The sequence below is a fragment of the Saccopteryx bilineata genome, chromosome 1, assembly GCF_036850765.1.
Source record: "Saccopteryx bilineata isolate mSacBil1 chromosome 1, mSacBil1_pri_phased_curated, whole genome shotgun sequence".
NCBI lineage: Eukaryota > Metazoa > Chordata > Mammalia > Chiroptera > Emballonuridae > Saccopteryx > Saccopteryx bilineata.
The window spans coordinates 230839296-230865921 of NC_089490.1; the positions used below are offsets into that span (position 1 = coordinate 230839296).

At 43.2% G+C, this 26626-nt stretch overlaps 1 protein-coding gene across 1 annotated transcript in view; it reads left to right on the top strand.

Annotated features, from left to right (window-relative positions):
• The window catches only part of EPRS1 (glutamyl-prolyl-tRNA synthetase 1), a 47733-nt gene extending 22987 nt beyond the window's left edge, over positions 1-24746 (top strand). Inside the window, exons 14-32 of the mRNA XM_066238099.1 lie at positions 995-1131; positions 1966-2173; positions 2723-2835; positions 4734-4851; positions 6916-7275; positions 9272-9505; positions 10510-10772; positions 12424-12475; positions 12957-13166; positions 13544-13616; positions 16044-16123; positions 16338-16439; positions 17028-17183; positions 17667-17864; positions 18249-18422; positions 19334-19494; positions 20668-20746; positions 24231-24295; positions 24395-24746. Of these exons, the coding sequence (XP_066094196.1) occupies positions 995-1131; positions 1966-2173; positions 2723-2835; positions 4734-4851; positions 6916-7275; positions 9272-9505; positions 10510-10772; positions 12424-12475; positions 12957-13166; positions 13544-13616; positions 16044-16123; positions 16338-16439; positions 17028-17183; positions 17667-17864; positions 18249-18422; positions 19334-19494; positions 20668-20746; positions 24231-24295; positions 24395-24545 (2934 nt within the window). The 3' untranslated portion in view covers positions 24546-24746. The remainder of the gene's footprint in view (positions 1-994; positions 1132-1965; positions 2174-2722; positions 2836-4733; positions 4852-6915; positions 7276-9271; positions 9506-10509; positions 10773-12423; positions 12476-12956; positions 13167-13543; positions 13617-16043; positions 16124-16337; positions 16440-17027; positions 17184-17666; positions 17865-18248; positions 18423-19333; positions 19495-20667; positions 20747-24230; positions 24296-24394) is intronic.
• The last annotated feature ends 1880 nt before the right edge of the window (positions 24747-26626 follow it).

Consider the following 26626-nt stretch of genomic DNA (forward strand, 5'->3'; position numbering starts at 1 on the left):
AACTGTGTGTGTCTCATACGGTGGTTGTAGAAGTTGTGGACATGTGCCATAAATGGAACTGAGGATGAGGCAATATATGAAGGCATGATTCGTCATCAGACACAGATGAGGACTAGCTAATGGATGGAAGTTTTGACAGTGATGAGGAGTTGCATGAATTTTATGATGAATAAAATTTGAGTTCAATAATTTTATGTAGTACATTTTTTTTTTTCAAATTTCAGGCCCCAAAATTAAGATGTGTTTTACTTCGGGGGAAATACTGTAGTTCTACCTTTAAAATTTGTCTTCCAAAATACGAAAGGTTCACAGTTTCCTGCCAGGGTGTGATATCTGTTGTGCTGTCATCTGCGGCTGCTGGTCAGGAGTGACTTTATTTTCTTCTTTGCTGCAAAAACAAAGCAGTGGGATTCTAAGGACAGCAGAGCAGATTCTGGTTGGAGGGTCAGGAAATACTGTCACATCTCAGAGCAGAATGAATTGGGTTGGGAGTTGTCTCACGGACAGGCCGCCTTGTCTAGATTTATTGGCATTACTGGTCAGTTGAGTAGCCAGTGTCACAGAGCTGGGATTCCAACTAACACAGATAACATTTTTTGGTTAAAGGCTAAAATGGAGGAATATGGAAATTTCCACCCAAGATTCAGTAAGTTGTTTTTTGTTTTTGTGATAGAGAGAGACAGATAGGGACAGACAGGAAGGGAGAGAGATGAGAAGCATCAATTCTTCGTTGTGGCACCTTAGATTGCTTTCTCATATGTGCCTTGATGGGTTGGGAGCTACAGCAGACCTAGTGACCCCTTGGTCAAGCCAGTGACTTTGGGCTCAAGCTGGTGAGCCTTACTCAAACCAGATGAGCCTGCGCTCAAAGCTGGCGACCTCAGGGTTTTGAACTTGGGTCCTCCACATCCCAGTCTGACCCTCTATCTACTGCGCCGCTGCCTGGTCAGGGAGTAAGTTATTTTAACCAGCACTCCCCCTTTTTATCAATCAGAATCCTGACGTGGGCTTAAAACCCGTGTGGTACAGCCCCAGAGTCTTCATTGAAGGTGCTGATGCGGAGACGTTCTCAGAGGAGGAGATGGTGACGTTCATAAATTGGGGCAACATCAATGTTACTAAAATACACAAGTAAGAACTTTTGATTTCAAATAAATATAGAGGGAAGGTATTTTATGTCTGTTCGCTTATTAAAAATTGACTAGTTCCGCTACATTCACGTGGCTGACTGTACACCTGCCCAGGCACACATGCTGCAAATTTCGATGGTGCTGTTCTCTCCATGTAGGTTCCAGTTGACTAATAATAGGCTGTCGGGGTAGCTTTTGCCTGTGATGCTAAAAATTACTTCATCTAGACATAAATAGTTCTGATGTTTTAGGATCCCATTTTACCATCTAATTCTCGTTACACAGGTGCCTGATGGAAGAATTCTTTGAAAAATTTATATATATTTTCTTTATCCTAAAGTATGCTTTAAAATTAAGTGTTTAATGATGACTGTGAACTTTCCAGTGACTATGGTGTGTTCTACTTACTAAATAGATTTTAAGATGACATAAATGGAACATAGTATGCTAAATAAATTTATGTAAATTCTGGCTTCTTAATTGTCTAGTCGTTTCATATGATTTTAAGTAATTGGTAAGTTTTAAAATATATTATTTTAGATTTTTTGATGTTTTGTGCAGGTAACTTTGAATTTTGTAACTGTATTCATGCTCTTCATCAGATGTGTGTGGCTCTGTTGTCCAGGAGATTATTAGTATCTTGATAGCAGGGATTATATTTTATTTATCTCTTAACCAGTATATGTCTGAAAAATGCAAATAAATGTTTGATTTGATATTTTTACAAATATTCATTATTTATTTGTTACGGAAAATCCCCTGTCCTTTGTTAGAGATGCTGTTACAGCAGTTAGGGTTTCTTTTTTTAAAAAAAACTTTTAAATTTTATACCTAGAAATGCGAATGGAAAAATTGTATCTCTTGATGCAAAGCTGAATTTGGAGAACAAAGACTACAAGAAAACCACTAAGATCACCTGGCTTGCGGAGACAGCCCGGGCTCTTCCCATCCCAGCGGTTTGTGTCACCTATGAGCACCTGATCACGAAGCCCGTGCTGGGGAAAGATGAGGACTTCAAGCAGTACGTCAACAAGAACAGTAAGGTAACCTGGAAACGGTGCTTCAGCTTCCCTGCTCTGGACACTTCTCTAGAAGTTTTAGAATTAGTGTTAGGTATTTGGTTCCTCAAATAAAATGGAAAGGATTTTTATTAAAATAAAAAGATGTAAAAGAGTCATGTTTCCATTTTACAGATGGTAGAGAGTGAGGCATAGTGAGGGTCATAGTGAGTTGCCCGAGGACAGACAGGCATGGGGGAGCTGGGATCCAAAACCAGGCATCCTGGCTCGAGGGCTCTCATGCTTAAGGGCTTCGTTAATGGGCCTTTTCGGTCCATGTGCTTCATAGTCATGGTGGGACAACGAGCAAGTTAGTGTAAAGGTTTCCTGAAGCCAGTTTATAAAATGACAATAAATATAGTTATTTATTTTAATACTTCTCTGTTTTATTGTATGTCTTAAGTAGTAAAGTTCTTAACATATATGTTTAAAACAGGAATATTTCAGCTCCTGGAAAAACTGTTGCATAGTCGAGTTTTTAGTGCTCCGATTTTGAAAAAAGTATATTTTCTTTCATCTATGTCATCTTTACAGCATGAGGAACTCATGCTGGGGGATCCCTGCCTTAAGGAATTGAAGAAAGGAGACATTATACAGCTCCAGAGAAGGGGATTCTTCATATGTGATCAGCCGTATGAGCCTGTCAGGTAAATGAATGTCACTGAACAGCTGAATGAAAAGGTGGGAAGTGCTTCTAGTAAATCATGTTTTTGAATTGAACTTCCACTAAAATACTGTACCTAGCAATCCTCTGTCTAGTTTGATTTGTTTTTCTGTATTTAGTATTGCAGACTTGACTTTAATCAGTGGTATTTTAGAAACAGCATAATATTAACAAATTTACTTCTAAAACTAAACCATCTCATAATTCATCTTCATGTAGTCCAATTATAAATAAAACATTTCTCCAGAGCAGATATGCAAAAGGTCAGCACACACATGGAAAGCTGCTTGTCATCAGTAGTTACTAGGGAGGTGCAAGTCAAGGTCACCGTGACATGGCACTCCTTACCCACTAGGGTGACTGTAATCAGAGATGATAACAAGTGTTAGAGATGTGAAGAGATTGGAACCTTCATAATTACTGGTGGAAATGTAAAGTGATACCATCACTTTGGAAAGCAGTGTGGCAGTTCTTCAAGAAGTTTAAATCACAGAGTCACTGTTTTACCCAGCAATTCCACTTCTCAGTATGTACTTACAAATAATGATGTGTTCACACGAAAACTTGTACACAAAGGCTCATAGCAGCATTATTCATTATAGCTTAAAGTACAAACAACCCAGATGTTCATCAGCTGATAAATAAGCAAAATGGTTCATCAATAAAGGAATATTATTGTATTTAGCCATGAAAAAGAATGAAGTACTGATTTATGCTACAACATGCACGACCCTTATAAACATGTGCTGAATAAAAGAAGCCAGTCTAAATATCAAGTGTACAGAATAGAGAAATCCATAGAAACAAAGTAGGTTAGTGATTGCCATGGTCTGGAGGAATGGGGGACTGGAAAGTGAAGGTAAAGGGTTGAGAGTTTCTCTTTGGGATGATAGAAATGTCTAAAATTAGATAGTGATGGTAGTTGCACACTTTATCTAATCACTGAATTGTGTTCTTTCAAAGGGTTTTTTGATATATACATTTTATCTCAATAAAACTGTTGATAAAAATATTGACGAGGCCCTGGCCGGTTGGCTCAGTGGTAGAACGTCAGCCTGGCATATGGAAGTCCTGGGTTCGATTTCTGGTCAGGGCACACGCCTGTCTGCTTCTCCACCCCTCCTCCTCTCCTTCCTCTCTGTCTCTCTCTTCTCCTCCCGCAGCCAAGGCTCCATTGTAGCAAAGTTGGCCCGGGCACTGAGGGTGGCTCTGTGGCCTCTGCCTCAGGCGCTAGAATGGCTCCGGCTGCAACTGAGTGACACTCCAAATGGGCAGAGCATCGCCCCCTGGTGGGCATGCCAGATGGATCCCGGTTGGGCGCATGCCGGGAGTCTGTCTGACTGCCTCCTTGCTTTTAACTTCGGAACAATACGAAAAAAAGAAAAAATATTGACGAGATGTGGAGATCCTATTGTTACTACATTCTTTATGTTTATGTTGGCTTTTACTATAAAATTTGAGGAAAATCTTTGCTTGTGAATAGTCTTAGGGCAGTAGATTTTGCTAATTACCCTTTAGAATTGAGACATTTTTATTAAATGTTCTGCAGGAGTTACTCTGCTTATATGTAATGAATTGCTGTCTAAGTCAAGAGTGAGACTGTCAGCCTCACTGGTGCCTCTGGTGCCTTGTGGGTTAGCATGTTCACAGCTCTGCACATTCATAAATTGGGTGTTTATAATTAGCATGGTCAGTTTTTATTAATATATACATTGTTTTTAAACTACTCTGAAGAACCTCTGATTCAGATAAGAGAATGCATTGTTCATATTTTGAAGAGCATGAACGCAATGCCGTTGAATGAATCAAGGACTTGGTTTTAATTGCTGTTCAAGTAATTTGTTTCAAGTAACCTCTTCTGGCCCCTCATGTTCCTTGTAGCCCGCATAGCTGCAGAGAAGCCCCTTGTGTTTTAATATACATTCCTGATGGGCACACAAAGGAAATGCCGACATCTGGGTCAAAGGAAAAGACCAAAATAGAAACAATAAAAAATGAGGTAGGTGTTGCCTTTTACCGATATGTCTCTAATCATTGATCTTTCTTATTCTTAGGTTTAGAATCTTAGTTTTTTTGTGTGTGTTTGTGTGTGTGTGTGTTTTGTGACAGAGACAGAGGGACAGATAGGGACAGACAGACAGGAAGGGAGAGAAATGGGAAGCATCAACTCTTCATTGTGGCTTCTTAGTTATTCATTGATTGCTTTCTCATGTGTGCCTTGACTAGGGGGCCACAGCAGAGTAAGTGACCCCTTGCTCAAGCCAGCGACCTTTGGGCTCAAGCCAGTGACCCTGTGCTCAAGCCAGTGAGCCCACGCTCAAGCTGGATGAGCCCATGCTCAAGCCGTTGACCTCAGGGTTTCAAACCTGGGTCCTCTGTGTCCTAGTCCCATGCTCTATTCACTGCGCCACTGCCTGGTCAAGCTATACTCTTACTTTTACAAATGGTTGCCTTTCTCGCTGTGGAGACTGAAGAAGACAACAGCTCTTACTTTTGGGGGTTTTGTTTTGGTGTGTAAGAGTTTAAAATAACCTTACAAATTAAGATTTTTAAAATTTCCAATGTTATGTGAAAAAGTCAGCAACTAGATTAAAAGAATACTTCTAGCAGGTTTTCTTCCCTAGTCCAGCTGGAGCAGACCCTCTCCTTTCTGACAGCCAGTGTGCTTGTCTGAGCTTTGCTTGGCTGGGGTTTCTCCAGGGCCTCTGCACCAGCTGCTTGCCTTGTGCGTGAGCTGGACGAGAAGCCTCACCCAGGACTCTTAACAGTTGCTAGTGGTGTCAGGACAGCGATGGTCTTCTGTTTCCCGTCCGCACGTTCCACAGTCCAGAGTGTCCTGGGGAAGAGCCCCGGCAGTCAGTGCTACTGGAGGGGAAGGACGGGAAGGGATGTGTGGTTGCTGGGGGTGCAGGACTGGGCCTGCCTCCCTCTCCCCACTTCATCCTGGAGCTCATGCTTTGTCTGTCTGTGCAGCAGTGACTCAGCAGTCTGCCTGGGGTCCTGTGCCTGGTGCTGACAGCTCTGTCCTCATCGTGCGGGACATGGTGACATGTCTGCAGAAGCGGAGTCTGTTGAGAAGGCCAGGGGTCCTCACGCTCTCAGGTCACAGCACCCTTGGTGCTCAGCTCTTCATGGCCCCTCGAGGCTGAATGAAACTCCTAGCAGGTCCCTGTGTTCATTAAGTAGCCAAGTCCAAACAACTAGATACACATTTATAGCCCAAGTAACTTAGCCACTTGAAAAAATAATGTGTATAAGTTGAAACAAAAAACCCTTAAATTTTATTTAAAAAATATTTTGCTGTTAAATATATTTAATCTTATTTTTATTTTACTTTTTAAATGATAAATTGAAAGAAAAACAATAATTTCATTTTCTCCTTCAACCTTGGGCTCTAATTGAACACACCCCTTCCTGTCCCACGGTGATTTTCCATGGTATCTGATTTTTAACACAGCAGCTGTGGGACACCTAGCTTTGCAAAGACACAGCATTGTGGGAAGTAGTGTAGCACACTCTGATGTTACCACTGCTTGTGGTGCACATGGTGTTTGACAGATGTCGGGGATGTTGCTTGGTTTACCTCAGCTATTTATACTGTCCCCGGCATCTGAGCTCCCGGGGCACCTGAGTGCTGCGGGGCACAGTAGGGACTGATAGATGTCAGCGATTGGGTGGTCACTGAAGATGAGCATCAGTGAAGAGACAGGTGAGGCGGTGTAGGTGGTCAGAGGATGAGCCCATGGAGGATGCAGAGCGGGACACACACGAATCAGGACGCAGAATTGGTGAGACAGTGACCTCCAGTTCTGCTTTGGGTGACTTAGTCAATAAATGGTGATGGGGGGAGGCAGGAGCTCTTAGTTCACGAGGAAAGACGAGTCTGAAACTTTCCAGTGGGAGTGTCACACCTTGAGCTTTTGATTTACACATGTGAAAAACTGGTCTCTGATTTTAAAGCTTTGTTTTAATTTGAAGCATTATAAAACCATCAGTTTAATTTAATTTTGTGGGGAGACCGTTGACATGAATTAATCTTACTTTTGGTTTTCTGCCCCCGTAGACAACCACTCCCACTAAGGAGGGACCAGCGCCGCCTCTGACTGACACATGTGCGCCCTCGGAGGACGCCTTGCTCCTTTACAATAAAGTAGCTGCTCAGGGGGACGTGGTTCGGGAGTTAAAGACCAAGAAAGCAGCCAAGGAAGATGTCGATGCGGCAGTGAAGCAGCTTTTGGCTCAGAAAGCTGACTACAAGGAGAAAACGGGCCAGGAGTACAAGCCCGGCAGCCACCCAGCCATGGTGGGGCAGAAGTCTGCTCCCAAGCCCCCAGTGAGCACTGCGGGGACTAAAGCTCTGTATGATGAAGTTGCTGCCCAAGGAGAGCTGGTCCGCAAACTGAAAGCTGAGAAGGCCCCTAAGGTTAGTGGGCTGGAAGGGACCCCATGAGGTTGTGGCGAAGCCTGTGACCTCCAGCTGCCGGGAGAGCATGCTGTTTGTGCACTATCCGCTCTCCAGCATTTTGATGTAACACTCAGCATTTACTGAGACCTGCTGATAGGCCTATTAACACCTGGAAGTACTAACTAATAAGCAGCAGCTCGCCATCTAGTGGCAGGGGGAGGGGCTGGGGAAGAAACGTGCATGCTGACATAATCCTGCATCACGTGATGATTGTATAACTCTCTGAGAAATGTTTGTGGTGCTTAGTGGCAGGGATGGAGGTAACATTTCTTGAAGTCCGGCCCAGTGGTTCCTAATTCTGTGTTCAGAGACATGCTCTAGTTTCAGAATTTTATTCTATGTTTATGGTTCCTGGAATGTTTTATTCAGTGATGAGTTGGTTTGTCCACCTTAGTTGTAATCTTGCCAAGCAAAGGTGCGGTTTTGTGTGTGTGTGTGCAAAACGTGTACCATCTGACTTGAAACTCTAGTGAACACTTAACAGTGCAAATTGGAACCTCTTTCAGATAGACCTGTTTGGTAGAAATGGTTGCAGAAAAGCCCCTCAACTTTTTCCCCATTTTCTTTAAACTGATGGAAGTGTCTGCTTTTCTTGATTTTTTACAGTCAGGGACAGACAAGGACAGACAGACAGGAAGGAAGATGAGAAGCATCAGTTCGTTGCAGCTCCTTAGTCTCCTTAATTGTTCATTGATTGCTTTCTCATATGTGCCTTGACTGGGGGGCTACAGCAGAACAAGTGACCCCTTGCTTAAGCCAGCTACCTTGGGCTTCAAGCCAGCGACCTTTGGACTCAAGCTCATGACCGTGAGGGGTCATATCTATGGTCCCACGCTCAAGCCAGTAATCCCACACTCAAGCTGGTGAGCCCATGCTCAAGCCAGCGACCTCGGGGTTTTGAACCTGGGTACTCAGCGTCTCAGTCTGACACTCTATCCACTGTGCCACTGCCTGGTCAGGCTCTTGATTCTTGTATGTCTGATTATGTATGTCATTTTTCTTAGGATCAGGTAGGTTTTGCTGTGAAATGCTCTTAATTATAAATAATTCTAAGAATTAAGAAACAAGAGGAAGGAGTACAAGTCGAACAGCCCAGCCTCTTCCCTATGGCTCCTGCCTCCCCTGCGGTTCCCCTCCTGCACCCCTTACTTGCTCTGTGTGCTGCCTACTGGGCAGTCTCCCCTTCTGCACCGCAGAGCTCTGCATCACAGACTAGCTGCACAGGGAGGCATGACTGCTATCTGTGGGTGCCAGGTCTCTGTAGATGTGCCAGAGCTTCCCGTGGTTCTCTGCCCCCACCCATGTTAGCATCCTGGCTTCTGAGGGGGCTCTCGGCTCTCTGGGGCCCTGCCCTAATAATGTGCCAGTAGAACGTGGATAGGGTGATTTGCAGTACTCTGTTTTATTGATGCCTTGGCTTCCCGGTGGTGTGCTAGTCTGTGGTTAGAAGGTACTACTCTGTAAGGCCTCTGGCCTGAGTCCTTGGCATGAATTGCCGGCCTCCTCTGCCAGAGTCACAGGTGTCTCAGTGGGGCTTTCCCATTCTTGTTCACTATGCTATGTTGAAGTAGCAGAGGATGAGGTATACAGGTGAGTGTCTAAAATTTCATCATACCTTCTCATTCATTATAATTTTTTAAAAGAGGGATGTGACTGTTCTTTAGTTGGGCCCAGACTGTGTTTTTTCAGTGTTCTAGCTCCTGTCCTTTTAGAAATTAAGATAATAAGGCTTGTATCGGCAAAGCCGTTACAGTGATCTGTGCTCAGACCCCTCTCCTCACAGACCCTGGGCTTGGCGCAGGCTCTCTGCCGAGATGTTCTTCTGTTCCTTGTCTGTCTCCCTGTGTGAGATGGGAGGTGACAGTATTACGTGTACATGTGTGTACATTTGTTTTGATGACTTGTATATAGGATTGACATTTTCATAGTTTTCTCTTTTCCCCTTTGCCGTCAGGCGAAAGTAACTGAGGCTGTGGAGTGCTTGCTTGCCCTGAAGGCGCAGTATAAGGAGAGCACCGGGAAGGAGTACGTTCCTGGTCAGCCCCTGCTGCCTCCAGCTCCAGATCCAAGTCCCACCAGAAGCTCCGGGCCTGGTGGCCCAGAGACTCCAGAAGCCAAAGTACTTTTTGACAAAGTAGCTGCTCAGGGAGAAGTCGTTCGAAAACTTAAAGCTGAAAAAGCCTCTAAGGTTAGTGTGGTGTTTTGTGTGTAGTTTTGTTTTTCACATTACCTGCTATTTTCTTTGCCTGGATCACTTTCTGCCCCATGAGATCTGGCTGACTTCAGTTCTCAGCTCATTTATCTTGTCTTCTAGAGAAGTCTTCATTGATCCCCCCACCCCACCCCCTGCTAGATTTGACTGGATGTTCTCATACGACACTGCCTTTCTCTGACATAATAATTAAATACATTGTGTTTTAATTGCCAGTTTCTTTCTAGTCTGTAATATCCTTGAGAACAGGGACCTAGACCCTGGCAGCGCCCAGCTTATTAGAGACCCCTGGTACAGACCAGACTCCTTGTTTGACTTATTCCCCTAAAGCTCTTCCTTCGGAAGCGACAGATTTTGTCTTGAACCTCGGTGTGGTTTGTGCCGATTGTGTTATCTTTATGTAAATAGGACTTTTGGGACAGATTCATTTGAGTGGAAAACAACAATTGATTATAGGTTTTGGAATTGAACTAGCAATATAGAAACATGACTATTGTCATCTTTATAATGGTGAAATGTCCAACTTGTGTGATTTAATGATTTTTTAAATTGCAGTAGAGTACATGTTAGATACTAGTGCTTGCTCATAGAACATTTTGTGAGATGGAAATGGTCTGTGACAGTTCTGTCCAGTACAGTCACAGGGCCATTGTGACTGAGGAACTGAATTTATAACTTTCTTGGCTTTAGATTAATTTAAATCTGAATAGCCACATGTGGCTTATGACTACTTTTTGGACAGTACAGTTATATAGTGCTGTTTTTTAGTCACTGTTTTGCACAAGTCTGTCCCTGTTTATCATATCCTTTTATTCATTTTCAGAAGTTAGTATACATGACATTTTCCAACCCTACCACCTACACCCCCCCCCCCCCCCCCGCCTCCAGTGGCGTTCTCAAATCTGCTTAGAAAGCTCCGAAGGCGGTGCCTAGGCAGGGGTGGTGATTCGCCATGCCCTACTCTCTCTTGTTGTCTGCAGGATCAGGTGGACTCAGCTGTCCAGGACCTGCTTCAGCTTAAGGCGCAGTACAAGTCTCTGACTGGCATCGACTACAAGCCAGTCTCTGCCACTGGCGCTGAGGACAAAGACAAGAGAAAGAAAGAAAAAGAAAATAAATCTGAAAAGCAGAATAAGTCACAAAAACAAAATGATGGCTCAAAGAAGGACTCCCCTAGAAACCCAGGTGGGGGGCTGGCCCCCAGCGGGGCAGGAGAGGGGCAGGGACCCCGCAAGCAGACCAGGTAACAAGCTTGGATATCCCCTGGACTAGAAGCGGCATTTGAATGTATCAACTCTTACATTGAAAGAACATTGGGGGAGGGGTTAGTTTGACTGTCACACTAAGTCAGAGAATGCTGAAGGTGTAGTGTCAGCACAGAGCTTTTGTTACTTTTCTGTTTGTTAATTTAAACAGGTAGCACACACACTGGCTTGATTGATGAGTCTCAGAATGTAGAAGTTCAGTGAAGTCTCAGTCCTATGCTCGTCTGCCTTCCCGGGTTCTCCTCCCCACTCAGTGAATTGGAAATCACTGTCAGTAGTTTTTTCTGTGTCCATTGAGTGATTCTCATCGGATTACATAAGTAAAAACAACATACATAAGTGTCTGTCTCCTCCTTTCAGCGCAGTTGGTACCTAACCCAACATGTTTTGTACCTTGAACAGATATTTCAAACAATATTCTTTTGTTGGGCCTCAATGAGAACTTCATTTTCAATAGGATTTTGCAGTAGGTTTGGCTAGATACAGAACAAAGCAGTGGTGGGCGAGATGGTGTTTCAGTACCTTCCAACCTTTGTAAATAATGTGATTATTCTATAGCCCCCATTCCAAAATCAGAGTGAACCTTGCTCTTGGCTCTTTTAATGGCTTAATCAGAAGAAAAAGCTGTTACCAGCAGCTTCCATTTTGAGATACTGTGTTTTAGATCTGTTTAGTTAAAATTCAGATTCTGCTTCTCATTCATCACTCCCGTCATATACAGTCTCTCCTTAAAAAAGAGAACACAGCAGCTATTTTCTTGCCCATTGATGGCATGATCAGATGCACAGACAGTGGCAGAGGGACTAGAACTTCCCACCCTTACCATCTGACTGTGGGCAAGGGCCAGAGTCAATATAGCCACTTTTTGAAATATGTCGAAGTAAAACAATGGAGAATTCAAGTATAAATACATCAAGATTTTAAATCAAGAGATCCTTGTTTACAAACTTGAAAAAGATGTACTTTTTATAAACTATAATTCATGGGTAGAGTTTTCTGTATGGATCATGAGACCACAGTTCCTGAATAATTGTTGGTGTTTCCAGAAAAGGATTATTGTCTAGAATAGTTTTTTATTGCAGATCTAATGTATTTTAGAAGCACCTATTTCTAGAACTTTTACTTACTACACCTAAAAAAATATTTATGGACTATTTAGGAAATACATACCTATATGTGCACACGTGTGTGCACATCGAGCTATTGTTTTTATTTTTACATGTTACTCTCAGACACTGATCTTACTATAATTTTGCCTGGATTCAGGTTGGCAAGACATTTTTCTTATTTTTTAGTAGGAGAATGCCATGTGAATAGGAAATAGACAAATATATAATATATCCTTGTTAAGACTTGGATGAGATAACGGGATGTCTGCAGTAAAATCATAGCTTTTGTTAGGATTGGCTTCCCTCGTATTTCGTGGACAGTATCTCACAAAATGAGATGACTGACTGCTTTCTAGGTTTAAAAGATCATCTCAGGAATGAATATCGAAGAGATTTAAATACAGAAATTACTCATACAGAAGAAAAAGGAATCTCTTTTGAACTTTAGAGGTTTATTTCCATTCACCCTAGAAGCAGTTGCTAAGCAATGGGATTTAAATTTTACTTTTCACATCTGCAGGTTGGGGCTTGAGGCAAAAAAAGAAGAAAATCTTGCAGACTGGTATTCTCAAGTAAGTGTGCATTCAGTTGACTTTTATGTGTTAAATTTCTCAAAAGCAACTTTAGGTTTTGAAGTCCGCTGCAAAGTAGTAAGATAGCATGCCTTTAATAGTACATAGCATAGTCATTTAGCATGTCCCCGTTCTCAGAGCATGTTCACCTGAAGTGTTGGATCAAGAGGTAGCCCTATGGTGATAGTCATTACTTGGTTTCTTTCTTTTTTCTTTTTCTTTTTTTTTATGGTGAGATAAAGGAATTAGTCCAGCATCACAAAGATAGGAATAGCAGGAGCAGGTAGGAGATAGAGTTCAGGTCTTCTGGGAGTGCAGCACCCTGGTGTTTCTGAGTATAGAAACATCCATGTTACACGCACATGAAAGGGGTGGACCGGGGTGGGGGTGCCTCCGGATTGGAAGCTTGGCTGTCACACTCGCGGCACCTGTTCTATAATTTTGGTTCAATGTGGGCCCTAAAGACTATTGTTTTGACAAGGTCATCACCAAGTCGGAAATGATTGAGTACTACGATGTAAGTGGCTGCTACATCCTCCGTCCCTGGGCATATTCCATTTGGGAGGCCATCCAGGGCTTCTTCGACGCCGAGATCAAGAAGCTGGGCGTGGAGAACTGCTACTTCCCCATGTTTGTGTCTCAAGGTGCTCTGGAGAAGGAGAAGACCCACGTTGCTGACTTCGCCCCCGAGGTGGGTGCACTCTGGTTATTTGGCCACTTTTCCTCATAAACTCAACAGTGTATTTTCATTTTGCCCGTGAATAGTAATTCAGAAGGCAAGTTACAGTCACCCATTTAGAGAAGCCTTAAAAAATTTAAGGCCATTTTAAACATCTACTTTCAGGGCAAGTTATGATTCTGTTTGTTGCATTAAGTAATTAACTGGCTTTTTCTTTTCTCTTGACATTTGTAAGGACAGTAAGTATGTACCCTTTGTCACAGTGAACAGCAGCAATGATCTTAAGTTGCCTAAATTGATAGAGCAAAAATTGAATTAGCGATTTGCAAGCTTTTATGCTGTTTCTCTCAGTGCTGGTAAAAATGTGTGAACATGACTTCCCTCACTAGGTTGCTTGGGTGACACGGTCTGGCAAAACGGAGTTGGCGGAGCCCATTGCCGTCCGTCCTACCAGTGAGACAGGTGAGGACAGGATCGGAGTGGGAAAGGGCGCAGGACGGCGTTAGAGGCAGTCCAGGGTGGGGTCTCGGCATTCATTTGGGATGCTTGTCGCCCTTGTTCACGATGTAGAAAGGTTACTGAACGCATATGTAAAGGTGAGTGCGAACTGAGGTTCTGTGGAATTTATTCTCAGTACAGAGTTCTTTAGCAATAGGATAAGGATTTTCTATTTATTTATTTATTTTTATTTTTATTTTTTGCATTTTTCTGAAGCTGGAAACAGGGAGAGACAGTCAGACAGACTCCCGCATGCGCCCGACCGGGATCCACCCAGCACGCCCACCAGTGGCAACGCTCTGCCCACCAGGGGGCGATGCTCTGCCCATCCTGGGCATCGCCATGTTGCGACCAGAGCCACTCTAGTGCCTGGGGCAGAGACCACAGAGCCATCCCCAGCGCCCGGGCCATCTTTGCTCCAATGGAGCCTTGGCTGCGGGAGGGGAAGAGAGAGACAGAGAGGAAGGCGCGGCGGAGGGGTGGAGAAGCAAATGGGCACTTCTCCTGTGTGCCCTGGCCAGGAATCGAACCCGGGTCCTCCGCACGCTAGGCCGACGCTCTTATTTATTTATTTTTATTATTATTTTTTTGTATTTTTCTGAAGCTGGAAACAGGGAGAGACAGTCAGACAGACTCCTGCATGCACCCGACCGGGATCCACCTGGCACGCCCACCAGGGGCGATGCTCTGCTCACCAGGGGGTGATGCTCTGCCCCTCTGGGGCATCGCTCTGTTGCGACCAGAGGCACTCTAGCGCCTGAGGCAGAGGCCACAGAGCCATCCCTAGTGCCCGGTCCATCTTTGCTCCAATGGAGCCTTGGCTGCGGGAGGGGAAGAGAGAGACAGAGAGGAAGGAGAGGGGGAGGGGTGGAGAAGCAGATGGGCGCTTCCCCTGTGTGCCCTGGCCGGGAATCGAACCTGGGACTTCCTAACGCCAGGCCAACGCTCTACCACTGAGCCAACCGGCCAGGGCCAGGATTTTCTTTTAAATAATTTCATCATTTTGTTTTCCTGGTATGATTTTTTAGAACTACCCAAGGAATCGTATTCTTAGAATAACTTTTATTCTTGGAATTAGTTATAGAATTGCTAACAGTAGTGTTTTATGTCATGTTTATTTTTTATTTTTTTGTGACAGAGACTGAGAGAGTCAGAGAGAGAGACAGATAGGGACAGATAGACAGGAAGGGAGAGAAATGAGAAGCATCAATTATTTGTTGTGGCACCATAGTTGTTCTTTGATTGCTTTATCATAATGTGCCTTGACTGGGGGCTATAGCAGACTGACCCCTTGCTCAAGCTAGCAACCTTGGGCTCAAGCTGGTGAGCCTTGCTCAAACTATATGAGCCCATGCTCAAGTTGGTGACCTCAGGGTCTCGAACCTGGGTCCTCAGTGTCCCAGTCTGATGCTCTATCCACTGTACCACCGCCTGGTCAGGCTATAGATTTTCTCATTTTAATATTACACTTAGATTCTTAGAGGCTTTCTATGGGGTTACTAAGTGATTTTATTTACATCTTGTATTATTCTTAGAACATTGTAGTGAGGAAGGATAAGGCAGCTCTTATGTCCATTTTGCAGGTAATAGAAGGTCTCTGAAGGGCTAGGTGACTTTCCTAAGATGGCACACAGGAAGAGGAAGGACCACATGGGAAGTTTAGGCTTTGGGAGAATCAGTGCCTTTCCAGGTGGTGATCCGTCTTTAGTTAGGGATGGTATGTGCCTTGGTGCTTGTAGTGATACTCTTATATAGTAGCGTAGTGATGCATTGTTGAAATCATGACACCAACTTTTTTTCACATACCAGATGGGCAGAGTTTCGTTTTACTAATTCTGAGTAGTCATGCGGAGGCCTGGATAAGACAGGTACCTCCCCTTCAATGATCAGTTCGTGGCAAGGGCTTCCTACTCTGCATAGATCCAGCAGACAGACAGCTTTAACCTGGGTTCGGGTTCTGATGCGATAACTGTGCTGGGGTCAGCAAGTTCTTCAAGGTCTGCAACCTAGGGCTCCACATCCTCAGTGCTGAGACTGTAATGGCTCTCTGTGGGTGCCTGTGAGAACTGGATGGGACAGTGAATGCGAAGAACTTAACACTCAGAGTGGGTGTATAACACCTGCACTTAGTGGTATTAAAACCAGTACAGCAGAAAAGCAAATTAGCTCTTGAACGTAAATCTCATTGCTAAGAACGCAGAATATGGCCAGGTTTAGAGTTATTTTCTTGATTAATTTGTTGTATGAAATGCATAATCATTCCACTCACTGACCGTTGCAAATTTGGAAACACGTTTACACAGACACAACACTCCAATTCCTTTTAATTATTGAATACATTAGCTCTTATAAGCCATTAGGGACTAACTATGCTTTCCGGTGTCTCTCCAGTCATGTACCCCGCATATGCCAAGTGGGTGCAGTCCCACAGAGACCTGCCCATCAAGCTGAACCAGTGGTGCAACGTGGTGGTAGGTGCATGCCCCTCCTGCCCTCTGTCCTTCTCACCCACCCATCTACAGAAAGCGCGCTGGGTCTTCCCTCATTTGTGTATTGAACGGATTGGGAGGATGGATGCATTTTTGAAGTACTTGGGATCACAATTATGATTACTTACACAAAAAATGGTTCATTAAGAATTGAAAAGCCCTCTCTAATGATCCACCGTCTTCCTGCCTCCTGCAGCGCTGGGAGTTCAAGCACCCGCAGCCTTTCCTGCGCACCCGCGAGTTCCTGTGGCAGGAGGGGCACAGTGCGTTCGCCACATTTGAGGAGGCGGCGGAGGAGGTAGGGGCAGTGCGCCCTCACACAATTCTGTGTGTCTTTCTCTGTTCCTTTTCCAGCGTAAGGAAGGCGGTCCTGTCTCCACGTTGACACTGATCTGATCACAAAGTAACATTAAAGAATTTCTGGGTATAAATTACTTTGTTACTTAAAATTGTATTACCTTAATGTTAGAAAAATAACTAATGAATGTAGATGTGTGTAGACTTGAAAATGCTTATTAAAATTTTATTAGAAATGCTGTTTCAAATTTTCAGGTGAAAGTATATTTAGACTTTAGTGTATAGCATAAGTTATAATGCCCTGGGTAAAATATTAGTCTTCAGTGCGTAGTTACTGTGTATCTTTCAAAAGCATTGATTTTCTCATATTCAAATTTTACATAGTAGGTTTTAAAAAGTTCAACTTCTTTTCATATTGCTTTGTTGGAATGTCTTCCTTAATAATTCACACTGGCTGCTTTAACCTTTTCATAAAACGTTTTTATTGCTTATAGTGCTTTTCCCAAATAGTACAGGTTTATAGATCTATTATACATAAGTATACCATATACAATATTTGACCCCTTCTGCGTTTAAAATGTCATTCCAGGTCTTGCAGATACTTGACTTGTATGCTCGGGTGTATGAAGAGCTGCTGGCCATTCCTGTCGTAAAAGGAAGGAAGACTGAGAAGGAGAAGTTTGCCGGCGGAGACTACACGACGACCGTGGAGGCGTTTATATCAGCCAGCGGGAGAGCCATCCAGGTACCACCAGCTGGCCGCCTGGGGGTCCGCCTCCTGGGGGCCATAGGGTGCTTTTGGCAGTGGAGCTGGAGGGCAGAGCCTGCAGGTCTCTCCTGTTGCCAGAGAAGTTGACTTAAGACATCGGTAGTTCCTGTGCTTTCTAGACCACATTCTAATTGCAGGCAGGCCTGTCTCATTTCTGAGTCTCCAGGTCGGTTAAGTGAAAGCTTGAGTCCAGAATTAGCAAAGTGGGGAGTCTTGTTTAACCTTGTCACTGACATTACTCCTGTGAAAGGGGCTGCCCACAGCAGTGCACATCATAGTATTTTTATACTATATCTAGTCTCTTTGATGCACCGCTACGCTTGAAAATTGATTTAATATTAAAAAGTCAAGGAAGATAAAATAGGTCTAGTTCTATTTTAATGTGTGTGGTTCTAAAATAATTTTCGAAGGCATAACAGGTTGTTAAAATTAAAGCTTACATTTTTCTCTTTATTTCAGGGAGCAACGTCACACCATTTAGGGCAGAATTTTTCCAAAATGTTTGAGATTATTTTTGAAGATCCAAAGACACCAGGAGAGAAGCAATTCGCCTATCAGAACTCCTGGGGCCTGACAACGCGGACCATTGGTGTTATGACCATGGTCCACGGGGACAACATGGGTTTAGTGTTACCTCCCCGCGTCGCCTGTGTTCAGGTGAGGAAGATGTTTCTGGTTAGCACGGCTTTTATAAAATTCAAGCCATATCTACGAACAGGAATTTGAAAAGGTGATTTTTTGAATATCATCCAAGTAGTTCCCACTGATACAGAAACAACATAGTAGACCTTAGTACTGTGTAACTATATTTATCTCTTGTGTTCTTGTGTTTTACTCTTAATTTTTAGCCACTTGATATGAACTTTTTTGAAATGCTTTCTAATAGGTTAAATGAAATGTAGGTCTAATGAAAATGCATGTAGTGTGGACAAGCAATGTGCAGCTAATTGGTGGACATTATCGATTAGAAATCACCAACAAGTTAGTCCCTTCAGTCTGCCGTGGCTTTGCACGAATGTCCGCTGCTGTGCTGTGTTGCAGGTGGTGGTCATCCCTTGCGGCATCACTAACGCCCTTTCTGAAGAAGACAGAGATGCTCTGATTGCCAAGTGCAACAACTACCGGAGGCGCTTGCTTGACGTCAACATCCGGGTCCGCGCCGACCTGCGCGACAACTACTCGCCGGGCTGGAAGTTCAATCACTGGGAGCTCAAGGTGTGTCCTGCTGTCCTGGCTGTCACTCTGCTTTGAATGTAGTAGATTGTCTTCATGTGTGTTTTTATAAAATGTCTTTTTCATTACTCTTCTCTGATTTGATAGTTGTGAGTTCTTCAATGAAACTAAGTGTTGAGCACATTTGCTAAATGTGAAAGTGTATCTGAGAGAGCTGATTTTATATTAGAATAGAAAATGATCTTGAACCTCAAGTGGTACAGTTTTTTCTTAGGTTTACGCCTTATTGGAGTAGGTTTCTATACTATCTCAGGAATATCCTATTTTTCCTTACTATGCGTGTATGCCTTTGTTGTTGGTTTTTTGTTTCGTTTTTGGTTTTTTTTGGATTTTTATGATTAATTGGCAATAAAGCCATGAAGTAAGTCTGTATATGGGGTGGGCAAAGATAGGTTCACAATTGTGCTACAGAGAAATACGCCAAATAATAACACAAGAATCAACTCTGGCCTGACCAGGTGGTGGCGCAGTGGATAGAGCATTGGACTGGGATGTGGAAGGACCCAGGTTCGAGACCCTGAGGTCCCCAGCTTGGGCACGGGTTCATCTGGCCTAAGCAAAAAGCTCACCAGGCCTGACCTGTGGTGGCACAGTGGATAAAGCGTCAACCTGGAAACACTGAAGTTGCCAGTTCAAAACCCTGGGCTTGCCTGGTCAAGGCACATATGGGAGTTGAAGCTTCCTGCTCCTCTCTCTCTCTCTCTCTCTCTCTCTCTCAATCTTTCTCTCTCTCCTCTAAAAATGAATAAATAGATAAAAATAATTTAAAAAAAAAAAAAAAAAAAGAAGAATCAACTCTGTGTTGTGCGTGCTGACGGCTGTAAGCCCACTTCCGCCTGCCCTGTGCTCAGTGGAGAAGTGCATGTGTCATCTTAGCTGTTCCTGCGTCCTAGGGTGTTCCGATCCGCCTGGAGGTTGGACCCCGTGACATGAAGAGTGGCCAGTTTGTGGCTGTCCGACGGGACACGGGAGAAAAGCTGACGGTTGAGGAAAGTGAGGCCGAGACCAGACTGCGGGCCATTCTGGAGGACATCCACGTCAGCCTGTTCAGAAAGTCAGTTCCTAGCATGGCTCTCCTCTCCTTCCGGCCCCTCACACCCCTGAGGTCATCTTCCCAATGGGAAGTCGTCTTTCCTCTGAACTCCCGTGGCTCTTAATTCACCTTCTCTCTGTGTTTTGACTCATTTCATGATTATTTTTCTAAGTACTCTCTGCTCCCTAGTTGGTCTGCAGCAGTGGGCTGTCTGTCCCATGGACTAAGTTGGGTTCATTTTAGATCCAGGCTTTTATGACAGAAATTTGAGGAATTAAGGTCTTGATTCTTACCTACTAGAGATACATTAGCAGCACCTGGGAAGCTTTACAAACCAGTGCCTGGCCCCTCCCCAGAGATGCTGATGTGCTTGGTCCAGAGCGGAAAACTCCACACGTGGTTATGCTGTGCAGCTGCAGCTGAGAACGTCCTGTGGGGATTGGGGCTGAGGGGAGGGCTCAGGGATGCCCTGGCCTATGGAGGGGTCCTCTTACAATCACAGACCTCCAGGCAGTGGCACTAGAGGGTTGGTGGCCTATGTGTGGCACCTTATTTTCTTTTCTACCTGCCTAAAGCAGAGGGGCTGCCCACTGCCACTGGGGATGAGGCTCCGTGTGGGGGAGCGCCTGCCTTGTATTCATTCATCGGTCTGCTCATACCTTGTGCCTGACTCATGTTAGGCCTCCACATATCTTGCGTTTAAAGAGTGAACTAATTTTGTTTGATTCTCACAATAATCCTCCATGGCAGTTAGACTTCCTTGAGTATTTTCCCAGTTTTGTAGAAACCTAGAAAAGTAATACCAGAGAGGTTTAGACTAGAACCCAGATTCTCATAGGTAGTCAGGAGTATGGGCAGGAATAGAGAGTCACTAAACGGCAGTAACAAAAGTAACGATTGCCTGTTGTGCGCTTGGCAAACCCCTCATTTATTTAATTTAATGTGCACAAGAGCACAATAATGAACTGACCGAGGTTTACTGACTGTCACTGCTGGTGACAAAGTTGAGGGTCAGTTTGAATTCCTTTATTGTCCAGATTATTGTGCTTATGTAAAAATAGCATCATATATTATACTGCTCACAAAAATTAGGGGATATTTCAAAATGAATATGAAGTGATAAAATGTCCCCTAATTTTTGTGAGCAGTGTAATAAGAAAAATTATGTATTCTTTTCTACTTATTTTTTGATAGGGCTTCCGAAGACCTTAAGACTCACATGGTGGTGGCTAACTCAATGGAAGACTTCCAGAAGACACTGGACTCTGGAAAGGTGAGGACCTTCTGAAGTTTGGCGATAAAACTATTTCAGTAAATGCTAGGTTAAGACTCATCGAATGTAAGCATGATATCAATCCCTTTTTCAAGGTCAGTCACACAGAAAGGTCATATCCTGCTCTGCATCATCCACTTTGCACTGGCCTCCCCTCCCTGGAGCTTTGGGGCCCTGTGTCCTTTGCGGGAGCTCTTTGTGAACCGATGGTGTAAATGCTTTTCTTGCACCTGCCATGCTGGCGTGGCAGCCGTCATGCTGTGTGACCCTGATGTTTTCATCATTGGAAGTCTGTTTTGTGTTTCAGCTTGATGTCCGCTCCTAATGCAAGCCTTGTTCTAGCTTTAGAGATATCATGTGCAGGTTCCTGAAAGGTTAAAGGTCTGCTTCTCTCAACTCTGACTGCATATTTACCCAGATATTAATTGATTGAACTTCCTGAGTAATGAGGAAACACTGTTTTTTATTACTTCTGGCTCCTTAAAGCTACACAAGATTTCTAACTAGGCAGTAACTGTCTCTTTAAGATTTTATCAGCTGTATGTGTTGTGCGTATATACATGTTCCTACTGATTTTCATAGTGAAGAGGTATGATTTGCGAAAGTATTAATTACTGGAATGAATCACTTATGATGAACTTTAGTATTCTGGTGCACGTTTAGTTATGCAACCAGGCCTATGTCCCCATGTTACAAATGAGAAAACCCTGGGCCAGAGGCTAGATGAATCACCCCAAGCTGTGCAGAAGCACACCTGCTACTAGAGTTTAGATTCCTCTCTGACTTGATTTAATGCACTGCCCTCTGCATCTCTCTCTCTCTTTTTAAATTCATGCTGACAATATTAAGGCAGTTTATTTGGTTATGATCAAAACCTCTTACTTACCTCTTACTGCATGAGCTGGGGAAATGCCACTCTCTCTGGCTCTCAGTTTACTAACTTGTAAAATGAGTACAAAATACAGCGAATCAATATGCCCTTCAGGTCCATAATTCTTCGGGATTCAGTGTTCGCTTATTCATGGAGCCTTGCCTTTGGAATCTGCCCCTTTCTGGTGTCCATAACTTGTTAATGACTCGGACTCCGTGCTTGTAGGAGAGGGCTGGGGAAGGGACAGCCACTGATACTGCGTCTCTGTCCTTTCACTGTGACTTCTGGCTATTTTAATTTTGAATTTTATTCTTGAATTTTGAATTCCATTTCTGGGCTTTAAAATTCCCTGTATTATAGAAATACAGGTGGTCCCTGCTGCAGTACAGTCTATGAAGACATTGTGTAAGAGTTAATAAATCAATACCATAAACACCAGTTAATTAATCGGTTGTTTTCACAGACGTGAATCTCAGCGGATATTAGTGGAGTCACAGATTCAACACCTGTTCTAAAGCAGAATGTAGTTATTTTAGTTGTGTGTCTGCAGAGCACATAGAGACCAAAGCAAATTTTATTTCTTGAATTCAGTAGCCAGTTCCATCGTCCATCTCACCTTGTGTTGGTCAAGGATAGCTGTGTGGACTGACCACCAGGTGACCTTTGAAGTTACTGTAAATAATACTGTATTTACTAAGAGGGGAGATGATGGGAGGGACCTTTGGAACTTGAATGTAGGTGAAAGTTTGATTTTCCTCTTTCCCTGTTGGTATAAATGAAAAAATTTTTATGCCTGGGACTTGATTTTAGTAATTTTCTAAGGGGATGGTCTTACCTAAATGAAAGTTAAAGATTATTTATATATAGTTACATATAATATATATTTCTTGTTGACATGCATTACTAATCTATCGATAATTTTTGAGAATTGTTATTTTTGTTATTAATGTTATCAGCTATAGAAGACAAGATACTATATATTGCAAAGGATTGTATCTTTTTAAAACATAGATACAGAAATTATAAAAAATAAAAATGAAGAACCTTTTCATGACTGAATAGATAGCCTAAAAATGTATACTGTCATTTCATGTTAATGCTTTATATGCATAAATAGAAAATTTAGGTCTTTATCATCTATACTTTACATTGAAGCTACAAAGAATTGAAACATTTTTTTTGCAAAATTATCATTCATTTATGAGTCCAAATACGTTTAATAACAACTGCAGTTGAAACTTCTCCCCATCCTACATCATTTTAAATTTTAAAAATTATTATAAAGACTTAGTGATTTTTTTCTTAAGAGAAAAAGAAAATAAGGCAATTTACTATAAAATTTGTTAAAGTTATAAAAAAATAGCTGTTATGAGTTAAGGTAAGATTTTCTAAAGAAAAGCCTTTTGGAATTTGTTTTAACCAAGTCCCAAGTGCAAGGAAGGGTTTTCCGAGGACTAGTATGAGCATGCATGGCCTGATAGTTGGTCAGAAGCTGATGGGGAAGCTGGGAAACAGTTCACCTGCTTCTAAACTTGACACCAGCGTTTGGGGATTATCCCCACCTGCTAGCCCCGCTGCCGCGCATCTGTCCAGAGACACTTTATAGGACTACTGCATCAGCGTTATTGCAGACGAACCCCTTTTTGAAGTAGGCATGCTATGAAAAATCAAGGATTCACAGCTGAGGGAAATCTTCATTCTTATCTAGCCCAACATCTACATTTTAAGAAAGAAAACTCGGGGCTAGAGATTTTCAAATAGGCAGTGAATTTCAAAATTAGGATAAAATCCCAGTACTCTTGATTCTGCTTATTATTTTGTATGGTCTATGAAAAAGAAATATTTTGACAGCCCCCCCCCCCCCCCCATACAAAATGAATTAGCTTTCAAATATCCTTGGACTTTATTTTGTTTATTTTTTAAAGATTTTAGTTCTTGATTTTACAGAGGGAAGAGAGTCAGGGGAGCGAGAAGTATCAATTCATAGCTGCCTCACTTTAGTTGTTTATTGATTGCTGTCATATGGGCCTTGAACAGGCAAGCGCAGGGGTTCGAACCAGTGACTTCAGCATTCTGAGTCGACACTTTATCCACTGCGCCACCACAGGCCAGGCCAGATATCCCTGAACTTTAAAAATAATTCACCTATGACTTGTTGAAACTGTGGCATAAAGTGAGGTTTACCTGATGGTTGGTTGTTGCTGTTAACACCACTTTAAAATCAGGTCACTACTTGTTATGGCCCCACTGTCCCCCTGATCACCATTCAGGCTGAGCAGGCATTGGTCCGGATGTGACGTGAGGGAGGTACAGCTGCGTTCTGGACACAGGTGTCCTCACCCTTGGTCCCTTCTCTCAGGCGCTATGCTGTAGCCACTTTACTTGGGCATTTAAGTGTTCTGATGCCTTATGCTGTGTGGGTTTTAGAAGTGAAAATTTCTTTTGTATTTTAACATTTCTGAGCTACGTTTCTAGAGGTTTGCCGAGGAGGGTACCATGGCCCGGAAAGGGCTGGGAGACCTAGCTTTTACACTTGTATGTGTAACAGAGAACCTGCACGTTCCTTACAGCATAGGAGTTACAAACACAGAATATTGTCCCCTTTCTTAATAGATCGCTCAGATCCCCTTTTGCGGGGAAATTGACTGTGAAGACTGGATCAAGAAGACCACAGCGAGGTAAGTGTCTTTGGCAGGCGGGACGTGTGGGACGCGGCTGTGAGCTGGACAAGAAACGCACAGCTTCAGTGAACAGAACTTTCATTTGTTTAATTTCAGGGATCAGGATCTTGAACCTGGTGCCCCCTCCATGGGAGCCAAGAGCCTCTGCATCCCCTTCCAGCCGCTGTGTGGCCTGCCGCCTGGGGCCCACTGTGTCTGTGGCCGTAGCCCCGCCAAGTACTACACCCTGTTTGGTCGCAGCTACTGAGATCGGACCGCGCCTGTCTCCAGACCACCTCGCTTTTGGAAAAAATGGATACACATACCATCCCAGATAAAGTTTTATGATTTTTAAAAAAATAAAAGTTCAAAAAGGAAGTCCCATGAAATCACCTGTTCTTATGCCTAAAGTACCAGTGGAAAAGAGACTTTTCTGTAAACAGCCCCGTAATAAATATTATGAACTTAACTCTGTTTTATGGGTTGTTTTGTTTCTGAAATATTGGAATTATGTGCTCCAAGGAAATTTCTATGAAGAGATAAAAATAACTGAAAATAACCTCTTCATAGGAATTTCCTGAAGCTTCCAGTGAGGAGAACTGATCGCAGGAAAGCTCGAAGTGGGCTGTTTAAAGAGAGTCGTGACCGAAGGGAGCTCTGCAGGAAGTATGTTAAGGAAGGAGCCTCTCACTCCACATCTACACGTGATAGACTTTGTTCCTAATTGAGATTCAGCTAAAATATCAAAACCTTTTCAAGCATCTTAAAGTGGCTTTTCAACAGGGTGTGTTCACCTGAGTCCAAGCGGCACCCTTTAAGAAATGATGGCCAATTTACCCGCAGATGACAGCTGTTAACTAGATCCATGGCTGACAGAAGTGAGTGTGTGAAGGCAGGTCAAGCTACATTTGCTAGACAGTAACAGCGAATTCTTGTAGGGGTGACAGCAAGTAAGTCCTAAAACCTATTGATGAATTGTAGACTGAGTAAGGCAGATGGCCCTCCCTAGTGTGGGTGGGCCAGGTTTGATCAGTTGAAGGGCTGAGCAGACCTCTGATTCCTCCTGCCAACTGCCTTCTCTAGTGGAGAGTTGTTGAGTGTTGACATCAGCAGCAGAAAACACTCCACAAAGCAAGTGACGAGAAGGCATTTGGACCAAACAGTCTGGGCATATCACCCTACCTCTATCTGATCCTATTTAATAATATTGGTCATCTGTCACGTACTGTGGTGCTTGGGGTTTGTCAGTAGCATGAGAACTATGGGGAGGCAGCTACCTCTGCCCTGTTGTCTTTAAACACATCCGTGGCCCTTCACTTGACACTTTCACTGCGTCTAGGAAACTCTGGCCCTTTATTTAATGAATTTGAGTGCCTGCTCTGGACAAAGTACCAGAGAAGGAATAAAACCAAGTATGATTTTTCCCTCTCCTTGGCCTTCTTTCCATGAAGTAGTCCTACTGTAGATGCAGAAGCAGGTGGTCAAGTGGACAAGGAGATGGGGTGGTGAGCCGGGCTGAGCATTGTGAGTAGTAGGAGGCTGCTGCTCCAGTGACCTCTCTCAGATGTGATCACGTCATCCCCTCCAATAACAGCATGCTGAGAGCTGTCTTGCCCTTGAGATGATACCTGAGAGATTAAATCCACACTCTTCTGTCACATTATTTGACTTAAAATAACAGCTATAAACACCATTCTTTCTACAGCTCAGTAGGTGATGTTAAACCAGTGTATTCAACTTATCAAAAGGTTTAAGAGTTTGGAACATCAATAGCACTGAAGTGATTTTAAAAGATTTTAAATCTCATGTGATAGGGATATTTCAAAATCTATTTTAAGTATGTCACCTAAACCAAATTTTGTGATTAAGAAATATCTGTGGAATAAGTGAATCTCTTACCTCCTTCAGTTCTTGACTCAGGGAACATCTTAGTAAATTCTTCGATCCCTATGCGACACTGTCTTCCTCTTCTGCTTTATTTGTCTCCATTCTTAGTACTGTCTGACAGGCAATACAGTCTGTGACTTTTTTTGTTAATTATCTGCCTACCCCCACTGGAAGGTAAGTTCATAAAGGCAGGGAGTTGTGTCTTGTATTCAATGCTGTCTTCCCCAGAACCTAGAACTGTAGAACTGTGTCTGATGTGTAGGAACTCAGTAAACAGTCACATGAATGGGTGAATAAGATGGTCTCAGATTTGATACATAGTCTGGTTGTGTTAGAAGTCTATTGGACTATTAACGGAAGCGGAGATTACTTATGAGATGCTAAGGAAATCATTAGGGCTACATCTAAGTTGTGAGAATTTAGTCCTAGTGTATTAGAGTTTTCCAGGTAAGCAGAACCAAT